The sequence below is a fragment of the Styela clava genome, chromosome 3 (assembly GCF_964204865.1).
Source record: "Styela clava chromosome 3, kaStyClav1.hap1.2, whole genome shotgun sequence".
In the NCBI taxonomy this organism is placed as follows: domain Eukaryota; kingdom Metazoa; phylum Chordata; class Ascidiacea; order Stolidobranchia; family Styelidae; genus Styela; species Styela clava.
Window position 1 is genome coordinate 8831928 of NC_135252.1, and position 21692 is coordinate 8853619.

The 21692-nt window shown below is 34.2% G+C and overlaps 2 protein-coding genes across 4 annotated transcripts; one reads left to right on the forward strand and one right to left on the reverse strand.

Annotated features, from left to right (window-relative positions):
- Positions 1–5714: 5714 nt before the first annotated feature.
- LOC120341907 (uncharacterized) lies at positions 5715–11092 on the forward strand. 3 transcript variants are annotated; one of them, XM_039410497.2, is made up of 7 exons: positions 5715–5959; positions 6390–6800; positions 7163–7224; positions 7539–7821; positions 8284–8453; positions 8644–9159; positions 9689–11092. In XM_039410497.2, the coding sequence occupies exons 1-7, from the start codon at positions 5767–5769 to the stop codon at positions 9866–9868; spliced, it is 1815 nt and encodes a 604-aa protein (XP_039266431.2). In that variant the 5' UTR covers positions 5715–5766; the 3' UTR covers positions 9869–11092. The 3 variants fall into 3 exon arrangements, with proteins under 3 accessions (XP_039266431.2, XP_039266430.2, XP_077967157.1); XM_039410496.2 differs by having other exon boundaries at positions 5716–5959; positions 8644–9168; XM_078111031.1 differs by having other exon boundaries at positions 5716–5959; positions 7662–7821; positions 8644–9168.
- Positions 11078–20091, reverse strand: LOC120341905 (sodium-dependent proline transporter-like). The gene is made up of 15 exons (XM_039410493.2): positions 20038–20091; positions 18453–18606; positions 18161–18292; positions 17914–18080; positions 17580–17716; positions 16966–17104; positions 16209–16343; positions 15859–15962; positions 15336–15460; positions 14982–15094; positions 14524–14655; positions 14220–14319; positions 13176–13291; positions 12843–13019; positions 11078–12001 (listed from the first exon to the last, which is right to left on the reverse strand). The coding sequence occupies exons 1-15, from the start codon at positions 20050–20052 to the stop codon at positions 11825–11827; spliced, it is 1923 nt and encodes a 640-aa protein (XP_039266427.2). The 5' UTR covers positions 20053–20091; the 3' UTR covers positions 11078–11824.
- Between the last annotated feature and the right edge of the window lie 1601 nt (positions 20092–21692).

The following is a 21692-nucleotide window of genomic DNA, read 5'->3' on the forward strand; positions in this document are numbered from 1 at the left end:
TCAGGAGAGTGATGCCAAAGTAATCAGGCTTAGTTAATGATAAAAAATCTTCACGGAAAGATTGTATGTAAAAAGAACTCGTACAGTTTATAGTTGTTTTTTGCTAATCTATATCCATGTATATGAGTTGTTCAGATAAAAAATGTATCCCGTATAAACAGTTTCGGGCATTTGACATATAAACACAGGTTTACGGATTCTAAGCGTCGTGCTATAACAAGTCTGCTAAAAACTACTTTCGATAAAAACTTTACTTGCCAACACTGACTATTGTTAATCATTTTCATCAGAACTTCTAATATGCGCTCTGCTTTACGTTCAAGGCCATAAATAAGGAGCCACAAATTAGAGAAGGACCAGACCAATGAAAATGCTCCGAGCCTTCGTGCAGGCCATACTCTGTGTGGGGTTAGCACACCGCTGTATCCAAACGTATCAGCCCATCGCGCATACAAAGAGAATGTTCAGTTATTTCACAATGCGTAACGATTTGAAAATCAACTTAATGAACATAACTAACTCGGAATAAAGAATATATATATGTATATATTTACGGATGGGCAAATTGACTATAAGGCATTAGACTCCAAGGAGTTCGAACTTAACAAAATGGAATGGTAATCTTTTAATTTACATAACCGAGTACCTAATCTTACAAATACCTCCCATAAAGTAGAATAATTGTTTCAAATTATTTTTGCATTGTATATCTTCGAGAGCAAAGTCTACATAGTTTTATCCATGTTATTGAGTAATATTTTAAATAATTCAAGAACAGCGGATAATACTGGTTACCAGTTTCCTGTTATATTGTGGAGTCCGTTAGTTTAGTCTAGAATATTCGCGGAAGGATCCCGACATTTGAACGACGCAATATTTTTCTCTCGGCCTCAATATATCAATTATAAAATTGGTGAGAAACGATGCGTGTAAACGCTTCAGTTCACTGGAACATCTATTCGAAACGCTATAGTTTGAGTTAAAATAATTAATTTGTCAAAATCTAATAATATATCAGGTTTTAAAATATTAGCACAATCTTGGATGAGTCTCACTACAACATTGGATAACAGGTCGCATATATGAACCGTGTCACGAAGGACAAATTTATCGCTAACCTGAAACTGAACTTATCAAATGTATATGACTGTTTTAACTCGTAGAAAATGTCATTGCTTCCCGCAACTAACATAAGGCAGTTTTTACATTACGTTTCTGCGAATTTCTTATTAGAATGTTTGTAGCTATTAGTTGCAGTTTTTTCAAATAATTTTTTTGCCCTGTAACATATGGCGTCTCAGAATTTAGATAAGTTCTTCAAATATATTTAAAAAATCAAGTTTGTTTTTTGAGTGTGGAAGTATATCTTGGTACTTATTTGTAGATTTTATGATATCCATAGAGTTTTGTTTTTCTTAAAAAAGTTAGGTATTTATTTGTATGTTATGTATAACTTCCGAGTTGAAATTTGAATAAACGATAAAAAACATAAAACTCAAATTTGGCATATAAGCGACACCATAAGGTTAAGCCTTAATTATTCTATCATGGTATACTTTCTATAGAATTTTTATATCGCAATGAGGTGAATCTTACGTTTTACATGACGGAAATGTGACAAAAATTGTTGTTGAACTGAGATACTTGTACGTTATTATTTGAGTGAGAAAAGAAGTTTCAGTTATTACCAATTTGAAATATTTTATTGAAACCATTTTACCATCGAAAATTTCGTCCTTTTGCGCCTCGTCCAAACGGCGATACGGCATGAGGCATGACTGCCATATCCTAGACTAGATAAGCCAATGACCTTTTTCTGAACTTCATTATTCTGATTTGGTAGATGCGCTACATCACTATGGGGAGATTACTGAGGACACAAGGATTGATGATAAGAGAGATTCTGCGAAACACGCATTTTACGCAAGTGCGCATTCGCCTTCGATGCCACCAAGTTTAAATGATCGATAAATCTAACGTTAGGCATAGCTAGGCCTAACGTCCCGCTTTTTTGCGTCTTGCCCGCCGTCCCGACAAGTCAGTCAGAAGTCCCGCTTTGACGTTCAGCCATCCAGCATAATACACGAACATGTTCTCGTCACTGTTGTTGCTGTGTAGCGCAACGCTATCCTACCCACTGAAGGTGAATGCGTTATTTTGTTTGTTTCGTTGTTTCCCGCTAATATATTGTTAGCGAACGTATCACGTTCGGACGTTCACGTGAATGTAACATTGAACAACGCCTTTTTGAAGGTGTTATCTACAGAAAAGCATGCTTGGGCGAATAAGTAAATTCTCAATGCTTGAAAACGGCAGACTATTTCCTTATTCTTTATTTCTTTTGCTGTACATAAAAAAATCTAAATTCGGATCATTTGTATCGTAAGTGGGTATTTCTTTCTATTTTTCGAACTGAACCCGATATTTGGACAGAGACAATGCGCATGAACTTTCGATGACATAATTATGGTCTATGAACACAGCAGGGATGGCCTTAAATGTAGGCCTATGTATAGTAAAATCGTAAACTGTAAAGTTACAGGATCACAGCTAAGGGGTCGTGTCGTTGGAGGCGTCCCGCTTTGAAGTCAAAAAATATGGTAACCCTAGGCATAGCCCAATTTATTTGTTTCACTCCTGAGCTGTGCACATGAGGAATGATTGACTTGAAGGGTCCAGCATTGTAAGTTTTGGAACTTATGATTGATTCGTCTTGTAACTTTACTGCATGAAGAAAGTGTTTCTTTAATTACCAACGCTTGTATTATTGTTAAATTAAAAGTATACTGATTTTCGTTTAATTATTAACGCTATCTACACTTACTAAATTGGGAAGTTCGTTAGACCCGTATGAAGAAGTTTGCTGTGCATGAAATAATTACCATACATATGAATCTTTCATTGCAAGAAAGGAATGGAAAACGCATCGCAAAAAGAGAGTATAGAACTTTAATATGCCAAAATGTGACACATCAGAAATGAAGTGGAAACATTGCTTGATGATCAGAACATCATAAATGAATGGGTATTTAGCGACGAACGTCAAAAACGCGAATTAACTTCGTACGCTCCACAATTGCCTCTGTCGCTGAATATGCGAGCATCCTACTAAAATGCCCCTGACTGTCGAAACATCTACTCCTTCACTGTTTTCTATACAATGGAATTTGATTTAGTTGAATTGTTCATAATCACGAATAATACTACTATTAATACAATAGCATATTGGGAGTATTCAAAAGCGCATTTTTATTTGATTTTGGTTCAAAAATATTCTGTATGCTCCAGTTCTTTTGCGTAGTATGTTATTTGACGTGTTAGTTTCAACGTCGTTGTAGTAAGCAATTTGACTGCCCTGTACAATAATATTTGAAGTAGAATCCGATACACGACGATACAGATCAGATGTTTATTGATGAGTGTGGTGTTAGACGCCCAGGTATTTGTAAAAAAGTCGCCGCCTGCCTTTTTTGCGGTATTTCGCTTCGAACGAAAGTCGGACAAGCAAATACTCGCAAGAAGAGAGTTATTGTGTTTTGACAAAAGTGAAATCGTTAATTTTCGTTGTGATCGGACGACATGAAAGCTAGTTTTATAAAACATATTTTAGTTCCAAACACAGTCTTCTTAAACCAACGACGCGATCGAATTTAAAACAAAAGGTTGGACGGTAAAACCCAATCGACGGCAGCCGTTGCTGAATTTCACGAAAATATCTTTATTTGTAAAAATATGATATTTTATGAGCCCATGCTATGCCATATGCTATATATTACTTTGTTATCGTACAATTCAAATATGTATAGTTTGATTATCTTATTAAATTACATTATCACACACCGGTATACCAAATATAATGTAGGTATTATATTCGCGTCATATGCATGGTATGACAAACTATTCACTCATACTTTCATCAATGCGGTAAAGCTCTTATTCAAAACACAGAATAATTGTGGCTTTTGTGAAGCGCTGGGTTTCAAAGCAAAGTATTTCCGGGAAATATTCAGCTGGTTTAATTGAAAAGAAAATTTGCTTGTGAGCGTAAATGGTGGTTTAATGGCTGCTCCAAAATTATAAAATACTTATTTCAGAAATAGGTCTAATTGGATATACGGCGGTGGATTTTTTGGATAGAAACATTATGCAATTGGTGTACTTTTCTAATATCAATTAGGCGATAAAGACAAAAACAAATTGGAAACTATTTTTGAAAATTGTTTATTAGCAATTCACACATGATCACACAAATATTAACAGTCTATTGGGTCGCATTGTTTCTGGAGCATGCGAATGTGTTGCAGAAACGAGCTTTATGGGTGGGAAGTGTTCACACCGCCTAGTCATCTGTCTATTGTTCAAGACCGTGAAAATTTGAGAACGCTCTCTTATTGCTTCCGTAACTGTAGTAAACTCCATTCCTGCATCCGTCCAATCTGTGGCGCACCGGATGAGCCATGCACGTTTCTACGCGACAAATACATATGGTGCTCGCTCTTTGGGCTATACGGTAATCACGCCCCACTCACCTTCAGAAAATACGTGGTTGCGTTCTCATAAGTTTATAATAAAATCCAGCGTCGTGCGTGAAGTTGATATTACGTCGTAGCAACGTGTGGGAAGATTAGTTTCGGAAAAGTGTTATGTTTTGAACATTAAATCTTTTTAATGATGATGATTAATGATAATTAGGCCGACTGATGGAGGCTATTGAGGAATTCGAATAGAAATACTAAAATTATTATAATCAGCTGACTTGTGGGAAGATTAATATGACGTCATATTGTAGATGATTTAAGAATAACATTTTTTTTCAATTTAGAAAAGTACTAATGTAAACAAATCAAAAATAGGATTAGGAATGATGTTTTATTTATAGCGTTCGTGGATAATAATTATATAATAAATTGCGATTGTTGTGTTTAAAATAAAATTTCTATTTTATGTGACAGAATTGAAAGTAGGACATATATATCCAAGTTAATTTTATTATGAATAACTGATAATTTTAGTGTAATCCTGAAAGTTTTATTCGGAAGGAATATTTTCTAATAATTTACAATGTATAGGTAAAACTTTCGCCATTTGCCTCGACTATTGTTTTAATGTTTGATCCGATAATTTTCGCCATTTTGAATTGCGTTTTGGATCAACGTTGAAGCATTGCACGGCATATTAATAGGGAACAATAGTTGATTTTTTTTTCTATATTTAATCAGTGCTGCGTTGGTGATCAATGGTAAACTACAGCTAACAATGAAATGAACACTGAACCTAGTATTAGGTTCGACCTTTCATTGTAGAAAGAGTATTGCAGGGACTGTACTCAGAGTATATTACCCATATATGTTAAAATAAATATATGTTGAAAAAAAACGTTTGTTTTATAGTATACTAATGAGTATTAGTTTGAAATATGTAAATGAGGTTTTATAAACAACAAATTTCAGGTTGGCAGCTATAGAAGCGTATTTCTGATGTTTGTTCAGCATGCCAATATTAAAAAGTAAAATATTCAACAGCAGTTTAATAGCCTTTGAGAAAGAAAAAAACACCGCTCTACAAATGGTTATGTCATTGATATAAGCTGCTTTTATATATTCACTATGTATATTCCTCTGTATTTAACCAATAAATCAAATACAATAACAAAAATTGTTCATCAGTCAAGAATACGTTAAATATTGTTTGTGTTGTTACGAAAAGTAAACAATTCTTTTTTTGTGTTGGTATTTCAGATTATAAGTGAAAATATTATATTTTATTATGACCAAATCTACTGATTCCGCACACTCGTACATATCCGCTGCCTTCTCACCGAACAATACTGGGAGTGAGCAGAGCTTGAGAGGCTTCGAATCGGCAGAAACCACATTGTATCATTCACAAAATGTTTTTCCGTCGACTCCACAATCACCGTACTTCTATCAATATTCGTACCAGTCTCAGATTGTTCCCGGTATGGCAGTTTTGTATTTAGAACAGAATTTGTATTAATTTTACAGTGAGAGAGAACCAATAACACTGCTCATTCACGTGGCGAACCACTCTCATCCGGTAGATCCTTTCGCCGTTTGTGTTCTCAGTTCAATTTGTACTACTAAATGAACATTGTCGATATAGGATAAAACAACCAACAAACGTAGGGTAAATGGTAGTGTTTCAGTAATATCGTCTGTCGCCCCTCTCTGACGAACCGCAATAAAATTGAGATCTGTCTTACACTGGGAGACTAGTGTTGCCATAACGGACGTATTACGATTGCTCCCATAAGGGAAATATGAAGAATATGCCAACCCAATGTTGTATGAAATATTTAATTGAAAATTTTTTATTCCGATGGAATATCTGGAGAATCACAATCGTCAGTGTCGAACTTTATATTTCAGGTGCTACATTCAATGGACAACGATTTTCACATTTGCCTGGCTACGGTAGTTTTCCAGGCGGTTCTTATGGTGAATGGTCGCAAACAGGAGCAGGCTTCCTGAAGCAGCACGCCGAGCAAACACAACTATCAAAACCACTTTGCGAAGAAAACGATCAATGTGGGTTTGGTTCACATGAGCAAAGACAAGCTGAAAGCATTCATGACGTCAACAACAATGACGTCAGTCATTTACCTATGTCAACAAAGGACCATAACGAACACACGCATCATAAAACAAGTCACGTACTACCTGGGACTCCGTGGTCTTCCGCCACAGAAACGGCACATCGTGGTGAATTTGACGACAACAGCCCACCAATGACGCAAAATGATCAGCACGTGATGGCTTCATCACATCTTACTGAATCAGGTAAAGTTAGCTTCCTGGTTGCGCTAAAACTCTAGTTACTATCGTTATACTATAGTAATAATCTATTGTTTTTCAATTTCACATTCAAATTATGATATATATTTGGGTAAGACCTTTTAGCGTACAGGTTCGAATTCGAAAATTCAATATGGTTTAAACATGACTACTTTATGAAATTTTTACGATTGTAACCGCGAAATTTTTTGAAAATCCAGCTTTCATTGAATTTTGCTGCATTGTAAAATTTTGAATTGTACATACCTACTAATGCAAAGGTAGGTCAAAAACCTGTCCTATGTCTTGGCAATACACTTTTCTCTAGCAGGACTAATTAAAATTAACGTTATTTTTATTTTCCGCAGAAAGTTATTCCAAAAGTTCGCCTGACGACCAGTTGAGACGTAGCATTCCTCCACTTGTACACGTAAGCGACTTTTAATCCGTTCTTCTGCTAATATTTGCAAAATACAGTTGCCAGATTATTTAAAGTCAACTCGTGGATCAGTCTCGTCCCTCTGACATTTTTGAGAACGGTCTCTTTTCAGCTTCGTTATATGCTATAGGCCTATAAATTCCAACCGATGTTAGTTATGTAAAATTAAATTTCATAAATTTTGAATGCCACACGACGCTCAGGCTCCAAAAATTGGATGAAATGGGAAAGACTTATTGTTTGAACCATAAGCTCAGAGCGAAATTTGAAGTTCTTCAATAGAAATTTTGACCACCATTTTACAGGAAGTTGAGTATACTTTGCCTGAGTCGCAGCGCCGCACAGGCTCTGAAGCCTCAATGAATACCAGTTACAGCTATCAATCATCAATGCCTCATCTCAATACCTATCCGTATTCATCATACCAGCACCATCCGCATGAATACTCAAAGTTCGGGTATGGTTCAAATACACAACAACCTTATGGAACATATTCTTTACCAGCTGGCGAACGAAATTACTTTGAAACTACAAAAGCAGATGTTGATGCTAAACTACGAATGTCAGAATGCCAGAAAACAAGTCCAGGTACTTTGCGCTATAGTTGTTTGAAAGGTATCGTCAGATCTTCGGTGTCTATAATTCAAGTCGTTTTTATACATAATATATATTGTAAAATGTTCAAATGTCGAAATTAGATGAATATAAAAATTTGCTCAAATGCAGTTCAACGTCAAACCAGTGAGTTCAAATCTGCATGTAAAAACGTTTGGCTATTGTGATTACTGTGCGCGTAATTGGAAACTGATGCTACCGTTATCCGCCGTGGTACTACCAACCGCTTAGTATAATACATAATATCATTGTGTTACATGCGGATATAAATTTTGTCACTCATTCAAAAAGGAATAGCTGAAAAAGTATCTAACTGTGAAAAAAATGTGACTGTTTTACTGTTATATGTATTCAGTTTAGCGACAAAGATAATTCGGTACATTCTCTCACTGACTACATATATATTGAATCCTTTATTCACAACCCTATTCACAGTATCCGTACAGCCTGACTCAACTGCTCAAGGTAAACCAGGAAAAAAGATTCGAACATCCTTCACGAAAGAACAAGTTCAACACCTGGAAGAAGATTTTTTACGAAATAATTACTTGACAAGATTACGTAGATACGAGCTTTCGATGAAGTTAAATTTAACAGAACGACAGGTGAATTTAAAACAAAAGTTATAACTTACTATGATAGGATTAAATTATAGAGACCAATGTCGCACTCTTCGTACTTTAACCTGTGTTCATAATATTTTTTTTCCAAACTGTATGATCTTAATTTAAGAAAAAATGAGGCGCCCAATCCAATTTCATTGCTATTCATTATCGACACTTGATTTATTTTAAGATCAAAGTTTGGTTTCAAAATCGAAGAATGAAATGGAAGCGTCAGAGCGTTGGCGGACAACATCCAAGTCAATCTCACCTATCACCTGATAAAATGAGCCCTACGTCAAATCCAAGATCAGTTGAATCTCTCGCCTCTGACGATACAACAATGTGCCAATATCAGCAACAACCGTTGATGGAGAAACCAGACTTTTCAAATGGATATTATATGCAACAAGAATATCGGCCAGTGACATACAGTGGCCCGCAGCCCGGTATCTTATCGAATGAGTTGGACCGTTATCCTTCTTACAACATTCACAAAGAAACAGCGACCTTTGCGCCTCCTAAATTAGAGAGTCGAATACAATCAACTGGAGTGTCGGTGATTTCTTCAACAGAAACAATACCTGGGCCTAACGTTTTTGAAAACAGGCAACAAACAAACTCTGAACCCGTGACGTCACCCTGTCACCTAAACGAAAAAAGAGAAGTTTTCGAAGAAAAAGACGATGAACGAGCTGAATTTCTCAATGTGCGAACTGTAAGATATATTTGGGAATTTTTCCTTTTTGTCTGTTATTTTTCAATGAGGTAAATTAGTTGTATTCAAGTCTTAAAATATACAATAAACAGAAATATTATTGCTTATCTATCTGATGAACGTTATAAAAATAGGTTCAAATGGGTTCGGTTTAATGAAATTGTATTATTATTGAGTCATAGTATTTTTAGTCGTAAACATTTTATACAAATTATACCATATTGTTGGCATTTTGTAACATTTTCCATTTTTTTTTCAAATTTTTATAGTTTACAAATTGGAGATATGTTGGATTTTGCTTTTGAACGTAACTCAGTCTAGTTTCAATTTTATGTTTGTGAGTCCTAAACGAGCACGCTCCCTGTGTTAGTTAGTTATAGATCATATTGGACACATTATTTCACCTGTGATTAGCAATATTTTGCTTTTTTTGTAAGTGTAAATTTAATTTACACATGGTGTTGAATAAATATTATTACTTACTTTCGAAGTGAACTGTTCTAATCTGTTTTCTTTTAAGATTTCCCAAGTTCGCGGTTCCGTGATTGATGCAGTTGGGCAAAGTATCGACTTTATGGAACGGATACAAAATGGCGGAAAATCATCAGAACCAACAATGAGTGACTCCAACGAAAACACACAGGACAATGACAAACTCGTTGCCGATATTAACAAACAAGAGGAGGCTACTGCTGACTGAATGTGTATTATATAGAACGAAACATCAGAACGCTGGCCAATTATTTAATGGTTTAATATTTACACTCACAATTGCTGATAGTAAATTTATCCCCTTCCATATGGTACAAATATTTTAACCAGAGCATTTTTTGTGAGTTAAAAACTGTTTGTCACCAATCTTGGTCATGATACTTTTAGCTATACTATCAACAAATTTCCTTCGATGCTTGCTTCAAAGCAGGAGACTCGAAACTTGACTCGTGACCTGGGACTTTAGAGTGGTACAGAGTAGTTTTTTAGGCACGCCTAATCTCGATTGCCATTCACTGAGCTATAAATGAGAAATTTACTCTTTGCTTTAAATTACAAAATATTCTATAACTACTGAAAAAATTAAATACTTTCAATAAAAGGTAGTTCAGACATTTATTACAAGACGAAAAAGTTTCTGGGTGCAAATAAATTTGCATAATGTCTCAAATGTTTTTGATGGATGTACGGTTCGATAAATTCTGATAATTGATCTGGTATTAGTTTATTAGTCCCTCTTTGATCTTCAGCTCAAAAACTAGTTTGCAAAGTGTCAGCGGGCCTGGTGTTAATTGGGCATTGAATTATTTAGTCGTTTATTATATACTGATATTCCAATATATGAATAGTATGTGCAAAATGCAATGAAAAATGCAAATATTTATGAAAGTATTTTATCGTTCAATTCACCTTCATCGTAAGTCAATTTAGATTTACTTGACAACTTCAGTTCAATAAAAAATGAGTTTGGTTTGTTTGTACTCGTATTATGCGGTAAATTCGGGAAACAAACTTCCTATGGTTTTATTTTTGCGTTTTCATCTGTATTTTATTTTAAAAAGATATTGTCCTCATAAAAATTATGCTGTTTAATGTATATAGGTCAAGTTATTCCACGTACGTAAAAGAGAAAATCTACCAAAGGTACATATATACTGCCTTCATTGTTAAAAGAAAGATAGCGACCCTGTATAATATTTGTCAAAAAATTCTATTTTGTTGCATTATTTTGAATTTTACACGGACTATATTTTGGCCATAAATCTGAATATTCAAACTATTTGTCTCTATCTTTATATACACGAAGGAGAATAATGACGCCCCGGCTGTTCTGTAGTCCGTGATTGTTCAGAAAAAAGTTTATCCTTTATCTTACTTTGTGTTCTGGTATAGAAATTTCAATACTATATCACTGAATAAATTTTTGTTAATATATAATATTGATTTTTTATCGCGTACAAATACAATGCAATAATGAGAAATAGTCAAATTGAAATAGGAATATCCAAAGATCGATGACTGGCCAACAAACAAACAGAGCAAATCGCATCCTTAAAACGGAGCAAATAGAAATTATATAAAACCAATTTTAGATACCTCAAAAAATTATAATTTTGGAAAAATCGACTGTGAAATGTGATTTAAAAAAATGTGGTTCGGAAACGTAGAAAGAGTGAATTGTTCAACATCTCGTTTGGTACGCACACAAGTTAGTGACTGAAATAAATCTCCGTCACATAAAATATAATATTCAGACAAAACGTAATTGAAATAAAACATAAACTTATGCAATCCAATATTAATCTCAATATTAGATTGATTCAGTTTTACAGAATTTAACCTATCGTCGCTATATATTGTTCTTGCGCTCAGCGTGTAACTGAATTAGATTAAAAGTACTTACGATGAAAAAAAAGTTCATAGTCCTCAGAAAATTACAGGAATCAGTACATTCATTTGGGAATACAATATAGTATATATCGCAGTCAGTAAAATGAATTTATTTTGGCTTGCAGAATGCAATGACCAAATTCGCAAACATGCTTTTGTTTGAAGGTTATTGAATAAGTTTTTTAGCTAATGCGTATGAGTCAAATTTATGTATCTATTATAAGTACCTGTAGTAGACATAACTGTATTGTCTAACGTGTGTAACACCGAAGCATTACAGTTTAGAATAAGCGTCCGGAATATCGTCAGTTACGTACTGCTCATATGTTGCTGTTTTTTCGGACTCGCCATTTGTTATCGAGTAGATCGGCACATCAGGTTGTCCTCCAGTTTTAGGGTCGTAAGGTACAGAGGTGTCAGATGGTCCCCATCTTGGACTAGGATTGAAAAGCTAGAAACAAATGATGAATTTGTTTTGAAGAGTTGTTCACATTTTGAATATTAAATCGTAAATGTTGAAATATTATTGAGGTAGATTGGAAACAACATGTATGAAAAGGTACTCTCGAAGTATGTGAACCAAGATGTCGGACACCTAACGTAGTATTTGTACCAGGTTAGGGTTAGGCCATAATTTTATTCCAATTATCCCTATTTTAGTTCTATTACGAGTTCGGAGACTAGCCAAGTGACTCCCGTAGTATTTGTACCTGAAATTATGGCCAAATCCAGGGTGGTCCAAACCCAGGCCCGCGGGCCACATGTGGCCCGCCGCTTCATTATTTGTTGCCCGCGTCGCTTTCGGAGAGGAATCAAAAAATCGTATTTCGTGTTGTTTTGCCGTAAAATCAACCAATTTTTTTTTGACATATTGTTGCATCACCAATGCCACTGAATTGACTAGTGTTATGGCTTACTGAGACAACTAGCGAAGTTCTTGGCACTACTGTGGCCCGCGAACAATGCAAAAGTAATTTTTTGGCCCGCGGAGCTGGTATTCTTGTACCACTCTGGCTAACTCTTACCTGGTACACATACTACGTTCCAGTATCCGCCATCTTGGTTCACATACTTCGGGAGCGCCCCAAAATGTTGTTTGCGAAGTGCCGAAATAACTGCTTAATAGCGGTAGTTCACGAATGTAAATAATTTTATGGGTTATAACATTACCGCATATTTTCTTAAAGGCATTTAACTGTTTCTGTTTAGAGCCTACATACTGCCTAAACTTGCTCAATTTATCTTTCAATGTTGTTAATGTTATTGCAGTATTGAAATATAATATAACTTACAGAACGTATGCTTTGTCCCTGTATCAAGGCGACGATCATTCTTCCTACCATATATAATGGTACAGTAGCACATACAGAGAAGCTCATGCATAGCCCAAGGTTTTCTGCCCATTTTGGATATTTGTAATCACCAAAAGTAATCGGAGTATAGAAAATACCAGAATACAAGATGATGAACTAAAATAGAATAAAATATTGTGAAAAAATAACCCTTATGACTGTTGGAGTGACTAATAGTTGCACAAAAACAAGTTTTTGTAGCCTAGGAAGGTAACCCAAATAATTAGCTAAAAACTGCATTAGTTGAAGGATAATATTAAAAATAAAAATCACCGTGATCATAGCTGGCGTGACAAACATCCAAGCAATCTTGAAATACCAGAAAGGTTGGAATCCGAGCATGAGTTTGATGTCGTGATTGAATCTCCATTTAGTGGTAAATGCATATCCTACGAAACAGATAGCAGAATATTGTTTATGTATCGTCACCAAGTACACGAACTATTGATTAATGACATAAGTTGGTAAGCTTACTGAAATTTCTTACAGTAAAAGTTTGGCGTGTCATTGTCCTTTTCCCCCAACAAAATATGAAGGGACTTTGTGACGGATTTTGTATTTCGAAAGCAAAATGGACAAACGTAACTGAAATTTTTGTTTTTCTAAAGTATTTCAGATTTTCGATACTCACAGCCGACAATAATCATATATGACAGTGGAATGAAAATATATACTCGCAGAAGCGAAAAAAATGCATTATTTAGGAAGAAAATAATTTTGCAAAGAACACTGGCAAAGAGCAACAAGAATGATGCATGAAAATGTATGCTAAATATGTGTGCATCCTAAATAATTTATTCCTAAACTTAAACTGGGTGCAGAACCAGTTCCTTTTCGAAGTATTTATGAAGCATATAGGAATTTCAATAGAAAACAATTTGTAGTTTACGATTGCCGATAATTTTTTCCATGTATGGATTTCAATATATTAAATCAGAAAAAAGTGTAAATCATCATTGAATAATTATATTTCTTTGGCAATTTAGCATTTATCTGTCTTTTATTGGCTAACTTTAATTTCCGATTCTAATCAGTTTCCACTGTTTACAGGAGTACAAAAACGTTAATATATATATATATATATATATAGGGTGTTAAAAAAGTAACGCAAAATTAACAGAAGTTAAGATGAAATGCTACTTAAAACATTTAACGACTGGCACCTTTTAACAGTATTGAATTACGGTGAAATGTTTTTTAAACATTTCACGACTGACGCTTTTCAACAGTTATTTTTTCTTTCGATTAAGGTTGCCATGACGAAAAATTTTACCTCGATTTTGCGTAACTTTTTTACCACCCTGTAGTTATGCTTACCGTATCCCCAGTTGACAGCCAAGCACATAAACAAAGATAGAATGAGGAGGCCGAAGTATGCGGAATACCATTCATATAAATTGAACCAGTATATTCCACCCTAAAAACAATAAAACTATGTCACAATCCGTAACAATTTTAATCTGGATGCATGTATGTAAATTAGTTTTTCGCTATGCAGCAAGAAATTTTTTGAGCACCGCGACATATCTGATACCGTTGCCCAACTGATAGTATGTTATTAACCCAGTTGAGTCTGTAAGATCATTTAGAATGAAATGTTAAAATAATTGATTCTTCTTACCTCCGTTACTAGAAGTATCCCCAGCAAGAAAGCGACGATCGAAACCGCCAACATAAGATGAGTTTTTCTGTTGCGGAAAAATTTCGGGAATTCGTCTACAAGTCCAGTCACCACAGTTTCTACCATTGCGAACTAGAGATAGAAAATTCATACAAAATATAATACTAATCAGAAGAAAATTAGTTACTACAGAAGGATTTACAGCTGACAGTCAACTGCTGTAGGATATTTCATTTTGTAAGACGTTGTTTGAAGGAAGAATGGACAATGTTAAAATAATAATTGTGTTTTTCATAGCTTTGACTTGAAATAGTAAACGTATCAGTTAAACAAAATTTGCTATTTTGTAGAAAAGATAAATCAATCTAGTGTAATCTAATAATTTATATATATACATAATTATTTAATAGACAAACTTTCTTACAAATATTTTATCTGCTATTATTATACAAACTCACCTGACTGTCAAGGCCAAGTGTAAAAAGCATGAAAAAGAACAGAGCTGACCACAACTGAGGAATCGGCAATAGTGAAACAGCTTGGGGGTAAGCTACAAAAGCCAGACCAGGACCTGAATAAAATAGACAAAAATATTTGTAATACTTTAATTCAATCAGTTCTTAATGACTGACAGATTAAGACCACGCATAAGTCTGTATATTGTCCTTATTGGAGCTAACATGTTTGAAGTTTTTGTTTTAGCGTTTGAATGTGTGCTGTCGATTGCATTCGTTTATTTTTTAAATACCTACTTCACTTATATGTCATCTCCCTACTACACAAAATCACTTGTGACGATAGAAAGATCTTACCTTCGTCCGCAACATCTTCGATATCAACTCCATTAATTTTAGCCATATTCCCGATCACAGAAAATATGACAAATCCAGCAAAAACACTTGTCGCACAATTTCCGATTGATACAATCATGGTATCTCTAAAATATGGAAATAAAAACGATATTAGCATTTCTTATAATATGACAGAGTTTGAATAATATCGAGATGCTCAATATCACTGCAACAGTAAACTATATTATGAAGATATTTTCACTTTTATTTATCCTTTTACTTTATTCAATTATTATTATTGTAACAATAAATCGTACTTTCACTGCTGTTCGATTTGCTATTTAGGTGGTGGTAAAATAATTAATTTACTTTTTTGTTGGGTAAATAAAAAATTGACCGATATCTTTAAACTAAAATATTTACAATATATATAGTACATTTTAGTATCAGATCTTAGCCTGTAAAATGATTTGACAACGAATGAAATGAAACTAAGTCAACCATCATATGCGGAATATTGCAATTTGTATATTTACAATAGTACCTGAACAAGTTATTGTTGAATTTATTGTAGGAAGCAAAAGTAAGAAGTCCCCCAAAAGCAACTCCGAGTGAATAGAAGATTTGTGTGGCCGCATCCTTCCATACCTTGAAACACATAAAAAAGTTTATGTTTCCTCATGCAACCTAGAGTTAGCAATCAAATAATGAATATTTTCCGAGCGCGAAAACGTGCAACTATGTAGCCTAATGTAAAGCAAAAAAATGAAGGTGAATATACATTGGAACATATTACAGTCGAAGTTCTCGATTGTAGACGCTGTGTTGTAGAACAATTGGAGATTGAAAATTATCTAAGTCGTAGAACTCAAGTCGAAATTGCTACCAGCTTACCGCAGAGTTCCCCAGAAGTTCCCATTTCGGTATGATGTAAAATCGGATTCCGTCTATTGCACCATCTAGTAATATTCCTCGAATGAATAAAATAATAAGAATGACGTACGGAAATGTGGCAGTGAAGTAGACGACCTGAAAATAATATTTAACAATAAGAGAAAAGCTTCGCATGTGATCATAATGCACGGGAGAGTGCTTTAGAAACGGATCAGACTATAATTCAATATCAGTGTAAGTAAAATCAAAACCGATCGAACGAATCTATTTTGTCGGATGTATTGGGAACAATTTCAATTTGGAACTAGCATTTCCTGTCAAATAAACCGCTGATTAATGGACAAATATCATCTTAGAGTATTTCTATTTCTAGGTCAACCAATGCACCATTATTAATCTTGTACCAATTTCTGTATATAAAGTACGTCTACTATTAAGTCAAATGAAAAAATTGGAGAGCCGAATACAAAAATTTCAACAAATTTGAGCTAAACTAATTTATTCTGATAAAACGAATAAATAGAAGGTCAAATAATAAGAAGGTCATAATGCTGGTAGTATTACCTTCTGAATCACCATATAGGCTCGCGTTTTCTGATATCAATTCCGCATATTATAAGAAAAGCCGTACTGTTGTGAAATATGTGGAAAATATTAAATGGTGGTTGTAATTTGTAAATAAAGGCAGTATTAACTTTGACAGTCTTTGGTTGATTATAAAGTTCTTCTAACCTAAATACACAAAATCTTGTTTTACCTTTCCTGAAGATTTTACCCCTTTAGCCAGACATATAAAAACAATTATCCAAGCCAACAAAAGACAGAGACACAAATCCCACAGAACATAACCCGGATCGTCAATGCCAGTACTTTTATCAACCCGTAGTACTCTGTATCTGGAATGAGGCAATAATTTTTTCAATTATATTTTTACGTTAGTTAGCAAAGCGGACTTATGGATAGTTTTGGAGAGTAGTTGTTGTGTTTTATTGTAGCTATTGTGCCGATGAGGATTGCTTTTCCTTCCAACCATAAAGTTTGATTAAATCAATCCTAAAATTTCAATAGGTCAAGTTGGAAGTGTCACATAGAAAGATTTTTACTTTTATCAATTTCAATTTTTTTGTTTGAGGCAACCTTGGATTCAATATTACTTGAACTCAAACCTTTTGATATATTATTATATTTTAAAATTACGCCATTACACGGATTTTTGATCAATCGAAATCGAAGGTTCCTGAAAGGATATCTCGTTTCTAAAAATATAAATATAAAGTTTTCTTGTTTTCAGTCGTTGCTCTACAGTACACAACATAAGTTTTGCATTCAGGTACTGTTATTTATGTAATTGTTTTATCATCAGATATTTACTTCCAATATTCTTCACTAGGGCTGACAGTCTTGATTTTCAGTGCTTCCGTAGTATTCGTAGCGTTTGGTGATGCAGTTGTGCTTTGCATTGCCATCGTTGTAGCAATTGTCGAAGTTATATTTTCAACAGTTTTATTCTGTAGAGAAAATTAACATAGAATTAGTACAAAATGAACTAAAAAACAGGCCAAAAGGATATTATCACTGGTAATTGAAAACTTGTCATTGTGCCAACGAAGCCAACAAGTTCATCCTCATCCATCAAACATTTTATGATTTAACAAAAATATGACAATTTGGGCTGCGAAACTGACAATGTTGCTTGGCTTCTTACCACTAAACTAGCAGCGCATGTAGCATTTGTGTTCCATTCTCGGCATGTTTCAGTCCAGGGAAGTTTAGCTTGGAAAGATGCAAACAGATAGAACAAGGAATATGCAATGATAACGTTATAGTATATGCACACTAAAAACGATACACCCACCATTCCGAAACCAATTCCTGAAAACAATGAAAAATATACATTAAAAATTTAGTCAAATAGAAAAATAAAAATGAGAAGAGTAAACGTATCTTCTTACCTTTAAAAATTGGACTTGCTCTCCATGCGGTAATAGTACCTAAACCCGAGAACTGTCCCAAAGACAGTTCCATCATGAAGAGTGGAATTCCACAGAGAACCAACATGATAAGATATGGTATCAGGAAGGCACCTATAAAACAAAATGATTTTGTATTATAATCTATTTTTGTTACGTAATGTAACCAAATAGGTATAATGCAATAATTATACCAAAATCATATTATGTAAATTAGTTTCCCTGAGCATTAGAGTTACATTTGTTGTGCAAAACTTGATTAATTTGCATTTACCGCCTCCGTTTCTGTAAGCAAGGTATGGAAATCTCCAGACATTTCCAAGTCCGACACAATATCCTATACATGATAACAAAAATTCAATTTGTCCTCCCCATTGTTCACGATCTTCCCTCGCATCTATGGAAGTCGCCTCACTGCTGGATTCGCCCTGTAAAAATATCAAATTCTCTTTTATTTCTTGTAATATGTATTCAACTTACCTCTGTTCAGATAGGCATATTTTTTATATTTTATACTATATTTTTAGCTTCCTACTTTTAAATTTTAACTTCTAGCAATAACATTTTTAAAGTAGCATTATATGGACATTGGATTATTGTTGGCGAACGTTGCAAAAAAATGTATTATTACTGCAGCATTTATTCTTTGACGATTATTTTTCCATGGTGAACACAGTGTCTGGTAGATTATTCTGACAGCGTCAAAAAAGAACAAAGTGTTTATTAAGTCAAGGACTGTATCGAGCTTGAGACAGGCCTCCTAACCTATTTTTCATCAGATTTGGTTGTCAGGTGGAAAATTTAGAGTACATAACACCTCTTTTGTTATTTCATACAATGTTCGTCTGAATATAAACATTTGCGCATGGCGTGGTACAGCAACTGAGTTCTATTCAACCATGTTTTTCCACACGGAACAAACTTCAGAATTGTCTGCTCAAAAAGCATACCGTGAATTTGTTGCGATATTGGTCGAAAATTCTCATTATGCTAAATTACTCGAAAAAAACAATATATTTTTGAAGTAGGGGTGAAAATGATATATATAATAATGAACCATTTTTACTTCTTCGTGATTTCGATTAACTAACTTTTTGTTATTATATTGTTAATATAAGAGATTTAGCAGAGAACTCACTACCCTTAAAATGTTCAAAATCGACCACCCATGTTTTAATGAATATGCAGTAATTTATTAGCCCTATTTCGCCATGATTGATTTTATAACTCGTTGGCAGTAGGTTGTCAACATCATCTTCAGGACACCAGACATCAATCAATTATCCATAAATTTTCCGCCGCCAAGAACACGTAATTTCATTCAATTCACGACGTGATTGAAAGCCGCAAAAGTTTCAAAAATATCACAATGGCTTCTGTTTGAAAAGGTGAGAAATGTCAAATCCCCCCCATTCATTTTCTCTTGATTAATGAGAGTGGAGCCACGGAAATTAAAAATAAAGCAAATCGCAAATAAATAAATGTTTTCTATAATGTTAAAGTTTAACCTGTGATATATTATGAAATCCCATTGTTGGAACACTGCAATTGCGCAATCGGCAAATATTTCGCAATAAATGACAATATGGGGCATGTACGAATCAATGATGGTCCGTACATTTTAGTGACTGGATGTTCTGGTCGTTTTGAAACGAGTATGAATCCCTTATATTATGAGACAACTCATTGGTAAGTTAATTTCATATTTTATGTCAAAAAATCAATTCGAAATTGTTGCATTGAAAATAATAATTTTCTTGTAAATAACGCCAACAACAATTAGTTTGAGATTAGTTTTATTTTAAAAATATAGAAAAGGTTGCATTGGTACACAGCTGATAGAAAAATTTAAAACTCACTTTTTCCTTTCCCATATTTGAATACTAATTTCAATAAATTTAAGATAGTATGCTGTCAAAGAACAAAATAATATAAAATGGAATAATAAAGCAAATAGTTTTGTAAATATAAAATGGGAACAATGCAATTTTGCATTGATTTGTTTCCTAGTATTTCAGTAACGTTTGTACAACAAGGTGTCGAACGTGAAATAAGGCGGATCACAATTTATTAAATTATATTTCTTCCATTTTCCTTCGCGTTTCAGCTTCATTTCCCCTTTTAAATGCGATAAGCCCTACCTAACAGTATACAAATGTTGTCTGTTACAACTCGTTCTCAATCGGTTAATAAACTCTGCGTGATGATTGACGTTTCGCTTGTTTTTCAATATTTTCATCACGTCGTCTTTCACAATACTCAACTCATTTTATTTCTGCTAAAAAGTATTTTGCAATATTGTTATATATACTCGAAATTTCTCACACCATCAATAACCTATGAATGATGTTTGCAAATCTAATATAAACTCTATAAATTCCACTAGACGCGTTACTTTTTATTGCCAACAATACGTTATTCATTCTTTGTTCGACTTGGTTGTATAAAGGTTAAAGAGCAAGCGGAAAAATACCAATATTTTCACAGATTTGAAATGCAACCCCAGAAATCTAATAAGCCGAGATTGAGTGAATTCTATGTTTTCAGATATTCGCTAATTTATACAAAACATCCCCAAACCAAGATTCTCGCAAGTTTTTATGAAAGAAGAAATTTTTAAAAGTTCTTCACAAGTTCTATAAACCGGTTAAATATTTTTTCAGAATAAGTAGCTACGGAAACATCGATAAATTGCTTATATTTTCATAGTTTATTTTTTTCAGTACCACATAAATTCGGACAATCACTCTATGAATATTTTTGCATAGAAAGACCTTGAATATCATTTTTTTTGTCTAAGTTTACTTTGATGCTATTTAAATGATGGGATTTTGAAAGCCTTTATTAAAGAAAAACAACGATCTTTTCATTTGGTTCGTGAAATCGAGGTTTATCCCTGCACGATGAAAAATCACAATGAAGGCACCCTGGGTTGGAATTTAACTGCGTTGAGAATATAACTGTCGTTCACATGTTATTCACACGCTATAATTTTGATTTGCGTTTGTTTTTGTCATCGTCATTTGTCAACACATTTCACATTCGACTTTTGGGGATACATAGCTACATGGAGATTTTGTTGAACAATCGTTTCATTTTTATTATATCAACGTATTTAGTTACATAAAATGTGGAACTAATCTTCTACACAAAAAACGATTATCAATATTCTTTTGTCTCATGTATAAAAAGTCGAAATATCGCGAGATATTTTGCGTCGTACCGTCAGAGATGAAATGCTCGACCACCACTGATTATCGCAAGCCTTGGGCGTGTAATAAATCAAGGCGCTATCTACCAGGGTATCTTGACACGCGTCGACCACTCCCGCAGAACGCGCCGATTTATCAATGCATTGAGACGCAACACGAAAAATGGGCGAAAACATACCCTTCCCGCGTCGTTTTAGGTTAAGGTGGAAAGTAGAGGCGAGGGCGATCTCTGAGTACAAGGACTGGTAGCGCTATAAACGCCGTTAAGCGAAACCTGGTATATTGCCGGTATATTTTAGCCA

Coding starts and splice junctions, on each gene's coding strand:
- LOC120341905 (XM_039410493.2), bottom strand. Junction 17,717..17,913: donor CATGCGCTGCTAGTTTAGTG/GTAAGAAGCCAA, acceptor TTTTCTCTACAG/AATAAAACTGTTGAAAATAT. Junction 14,656..14,981: donor CACTTGGCCTTGACAGTCAG/GTGAGTTTGTAT, acceptor TTCTATCTCTAG/TTCGCAATGGTAGAAACTGT.
- LOC120341907 (XM_039410496.2), top strand. CDS start 5,767: ATGACCAAATCTACTGATTCCGCACACTCGTACATATCCGCTGCCTTC. Junction 6,801..7,162: donor ATCACATCTTACTGAATCAG/GTAAAGTTAGCT, acceptor TATTTTCCGCAG/AAAGTTATTCCAAAAGTTCG. Junction 7,225..7,538: donor GCATTCCTCCACTTGTACAC/GTAAGCGACTTT, acceptor ACCATTTTACAG/GAAGTTGAGTATACTTTGCC.